The sequence below is a fragment of the Lolium rigidum genome, unplaced genomic scaffold (genome assembly GCF_022539505.1).
Source record: "Lolium rigidum isolate FL_2022 unplaced genomic scaffold, APGP_CSIRO_Lrig_0.1 contig_1705_1, whole genome shotgun sequence".
In the NCBI taxonomy this organism is placed as follows: domain Eukaryota; kingdom Viridiplantae; phylum Streptophyta; class Magnoliopsida; order Poales; family Poaceae; genus Lolium; species Lolium rigidum.
Window position 1 is genome coordinate 142,455 of NW_025899900.1, and position 4,743 is coordinate 147,197.

The following is a 4,743-nucleotide window of genomic DNA, read 5'->3' on the forward strand; positions in this document are numbered from 1 at the left end:
TTCAAAACACCGGACTATGAAGTATTAAGTATTTCTTGTGATGTTACAAGATTACCGGAGTCGGTGAAATAGTTTAGCAATTATATTATCGGCATGATTTCAAGATGTGAAAACTGCAAACAAGTTATGCTGTGTGAAGATTTACAGTGCGCGATTTATAGTAAGAATGGAATGCAGCACATGCCTCCTTGACGATCTTCTGTAGCTATTATAACTTTTACTGTATAATTAAGTTGAGCCCGTCTGCAGTGGACATAACTAGTTTTTAAAGTGATGACCAGATCTCTACTACTTCTTGGAGTGTTATGCTATGCAGATTAGCCGCTTCTGCAATTATACTCTTGAAATGGCATGACATAGCAAGCTGTGGTTGCAAATTTCAAACTGAGCCAGTGAAAGGTTCAAGCTCATATTTCCCCAGTTATACTGTATCACAATATGCTACACATTTCAGTACAATGCATCGATTCGGAATTGAGAGTCACAATGAAGTGTTGTATATGTTAGAACATGCCTAGCGCCTTGTTGTTTTGGTGCAATGAGCTGATGAGAAAATTTGTGTTGTCTGAACTATATAAGTTGTTACTACTACCTTTCCTTCAAAGTTCATTAGTCACACGGCCTGATCGATCAACTGGGCTCTCCATGGTGCTATTCTCCAAATCCCTCAGAAACTCGACAAATGCCGCTTCAGAGGACCCGCTTTCGCCGATCGCGTCCAACGCCATCTTCCTCGCCACCACCAGCATATCCCTAAGCTTCCTCCCTTCCTCCGTCTCCATGACCAGCCTCAGCTTCGCCTCGAGCTCCTCAGCCTCCACCATTCCTTTCTCGTATCCCTCCAGCGCCACGGCGATCTTCATCTCCTCCACCATGAACACCTTGTTCAACGCCTGCTCTGCGTAGAGCGGCCAGCATATCAACGGCAGCCCAGACATGATCGCCTCTAGCGTTGAGTTCCACCCGCAGTGCGTCACGAAGGCGCCGACCGCCTCGTGCCGCACCACCTCCGCCTGCGGCACCCAGCTGCCGAGCACCATGCCCCTGTTCCTCGTCCTCTCCAAGAACCCCGCCGGAAGCAGCCGCTCAAGGTCCGGCTCGGGGAACTCGCTCTGCTCCTCCGGCGGACTCCTCACCGCCCACAGGAACCTGTGCCCGGAGCTCTCCAGTCCACTAGCGATCTCCTTCAGCTGCGCCGCCGAGAACGCGCCCTTGCTGCCGAAGCAGAGGAACACGACGCTCTGCCGCGGCTGCGCGTCCAGCCACGCGAGGCACTCGTGCCGCCGCTCCTCGCCGCCTCCATCCACCAGCGGCCCGATGCAGTAAACCCTGGGCGTGGGCCGGCCGGGCACGCAGACGCCGTCCGCGAGCGCTCTCAGCGCGGTGGGCTCCAGCCAGTCGAAGCTGTTCACGAGCACGCCCCTCCCCTCGGGGATCCGCCGGAACTGGTGCAGCCGGACCTTGGTCGTCACGCTCTCCTTGTCCTGCACCATGAGCGGCATGTCCACCGCGCGGATCGGCAGCATGCCGGGGCTGCGCACCAGCGCCTCGCCCATGTCCTTGAACGACGACGGCAGCTCGGGGTAGCTGTGCGGGAGGTCCAGGAGGACGGCGAGCGCGCCGGCCGCGGAGGCGAAGAAGAAGTATGCCGGGACGTCGAGCTCGGCGGCGACGTCGAGCGCGTCGACGCAGAACATGTCGAGCAGGAGGGCGTCGGCGCCGGGGGCGGGCAGGGAGCGGAGGAGGTCGCGGAGGACGGGGTTGGCGAGGCGGAGCGTGTCGAGGCTGCGCTTGACCGGGTGCGCGGCGTGGTCAGGGCTGGGCGGGACGGGCAGGAGACGGAATGCGATGGAAGGGTTGGCCGCGGCGAGGCGCGCCACCGCGTCGGCCGAGACGGCGTCGCTGTCGGGCGGGTCGACGACGGCGATGACGACGGTGTGGGCGTGGCGGAGCAGGTGCTTGGCCAGCTCCACCATGGGATTCAGGTGGCCCACGCCCAGCGACGGGTAGAGCACGAACGTCTTGGGCGCCGGCATGGCTGAGATAGTGAGATGAGATGAGCAGAGGAGGTGGGTGTGCGATACGGCTCTAATTGCACACGCGGGCAGTCATTTTATACACGAAAATCCAAGTGAATGGTCAAACACGCACGGCCGTTTTCGTGAGCAGTGACGTTAGATAGGCTGATTTGACTGACCGCCCGTTTTCGTGACAAAACGTGCCACATATTATCTCTGAATAGTCTTTTGCGCCTTCATTTTTATCGCTAAATGCGTCAAATAATTTTATAAGAAAATAAACATAACTTTGAAGGAAAAATATGGTTTCCTTTGCATGCGTACTAACTCAAATTTTATGTCTCAGTCGAATTACATCAGCGTATATCAATATAAACCTAGATAAAATGCAAACAAAAGAAAATATGAATCTTTAAGCAAATCCTAGCTAGCTGAAACTTAGCAATTCCGAATTTTAAACAACAAAGGTTAGAGGGCATACTTGCGCCAGTCTTATACATCGATCAGGTTGGTGCCTACCAGGCACCGCACACCCTGGTCAGGTATTGGGTCTGGCGGTCTGGCCCATTTAGCTTTCCTTTTTCTTTTTCGTTTTCTATTCCTATTTATTTTCTATTTATTTGTTTTTTATTTATTTTTTCTATTTTTTTGTTCAAACTCTAGAAAGCTCAAATTTGAGAATTATTAGAATTCAAAAAAAATCAAATTCAAAAATGGTTCAAATATGATTTTTTCAAAATTGAAAATTGTTCAAATTTGAAAAATGTTAAATTCGAAAATTATTCATATATAAAAATATTAAATTTTCGAAAATAATTTCAAATTTTGAAAAATACACAAATTTAAAGTATGTTCATATCAACATAATGTTCGATTTTTTTAAAAATTAAAATTTTAAAAAGTATATCTGAAAAAAGTTTAGATTAAATTTTTCGAGTTTTTAAAAAAACATAGAAAAAAAGAAGAAAAGAATCAGCAGAAAGGGAGAAAAAAGTAAAAAAAAAAACAAGAGGTGGCTGGGCTGGCCCAACACCCATCGTGGGGTGTGGGGCACCCGGTCCGCACCAACCAGGTGGTGTATATCACCTCACGCATAATTGTGCGTGCAAAAAAGAAAGGTTACACTTATAAATCATAAAGGCGTCCAAAGCATGCCTGCCCTGCGGCGGGAGGGGCGACCGTCCTGGGCCCATGGAACTAAGGGGTGCCCATGCCTCAAATAACCAATGCATATGGAGCCACCTAAACGACTAGCAGTTCAATCCAGCATCAACTCCACTAGGTGATTGCGTTTTCTGTTCAAACGATCTACGACCAGTGGCTAGTCCTGGTCATTGAAGGAGTCCTTCCAGTTTCTTAGTTAGGACCGGATAAGCTTCCAAATCTCTTTCGAATAAAGCCAAGATTTCCTTTTTAACGCAATATTATTCATGTTGTTCCAAATGCCCCATAAGACGGTAGAAGTAACAACATTGAGCTGTTGAAATCTCTTTTGCCACAACCATTTAGAGGCTATACCATAGAAATCATTGATATGCATATTAAAATCTCACCAACATTAGCCCACAGTATGGTAGAGACAATACACTCAAACAACAAATGTTTAACAGTTTCTATTTTCTTACAAAGACTACCTTCTAGAGGTTTGGGCATGCCCCTTTTCCTCAAGTTATTCTTAGTCATAATTTTGTTTTAAGAGAAGATCCATAAGGAAATTTGAATTTTATGAGGTACTTTTAGCTGCTTGCCAGAAGTCAGATACACATGTTTCACTTCCCTATTGTTAACTATGATATACATGAATTTAGAAGAATACACCCCGTTGGTTTCATACATCCAAATCATTTGATCCTCCAGGTCAGAGAAGGATATACTCCTAGGAATCTCAAGCAATTCCTGCCACTAGATCATCATAGATTCAATTAAAGTCCTCATGAAAGTGCATCTAGGTTGTGAACCATCGCACAAGTCTTCTACTCCCTCTCTCACAGTTTATTAGGCGTGCGTGTACCCCTAGGTTGCAAATTCGATCAAGTTAGCATTAGTTATATGTTGTAAAAATTATATCATTAGAAAGTTTAGATGCTCTATTTTCTAATAATATATGTTTTGCGTTATATAATTCAAATTATATATGTCAAATTGGTGACCTAGGGATACGAGGAAGACTAGTAAACCGAGACGGAGGGAGTACAATGTTAGTTTGTTGGTTAACAACAAAATAGAACTCCCACAATTATTTGTACAGAGGCATATTGCCAAACCAAATATCCTCCCAAAACCTAACTATCTTACCATTCTCTATATCCCACATATACTCTAACGGCACGGCCTTAATATCCCACATGACTCCTTTCCAAAAGACAGAGGGTGAGAATCTTGGCAACACAAGATATTTGGGACTTCAAATCTTCTTCCATAAGTTACCTTTAGCCTTAATATATCTTTTAGTACAAGAACCTAAAAGACATATGTTAAGATCCTGGAGGTTAGGAATACCTAGAGATGACTCGGCATCGGAGGTCGCTCTATGCCCACAACAACCACGATGACGAGGTTCTACAAGTTATAATCAATAAGATTTATATTGGCATACCATTATTAGTGACTTTGTATCTACACATGTTAGAATTAAAATTAAGGTAATATATTCTTATAGCCATCTTCTTTTTGGCATCTACATCAATAGAGATGGCATTGCCTACAATAAGTGACATTTGGCCCT

The 4,743-nt window shown here is 46.0% G+C and overlaps 1 protein-coding gene across 1 annotated transcript; it reads right to left on the reverse strand.

Moving 5' to 3' along the window:
* Nucleotides 1–370: 370 nt before the first annotated feature.
* Nucleotides 371–2,067, reverse strand: LOC124680451 (anthocyanidin 5,3-O-glucosyltransferase-like). The gene has a single exon (XM_047215509.1). The coding sequence runs from the start codon at nt 2,034–2,036 to the stop codon at nt 600–602; it is 1,437 nt and encodes a 478-aa protein (XP_047071465.1). The 5' UTR covers nt 2,037–2,067; the 3' UTR covers nt 371–599.
* Between the last annotated feature and the right edge of the window lie 2,676 nt (nt 2,068–4,743).

Excerpts from the sequence above, each read along its gene's own strand:
- LOC124680451 (XM_047215509.1), bottom strand. The coding sequence starts at position 2,036 with ATGCCGGCGCCCAAGACGTTCGTGCTCTACCCGTCGCTGGGCGTGGGC.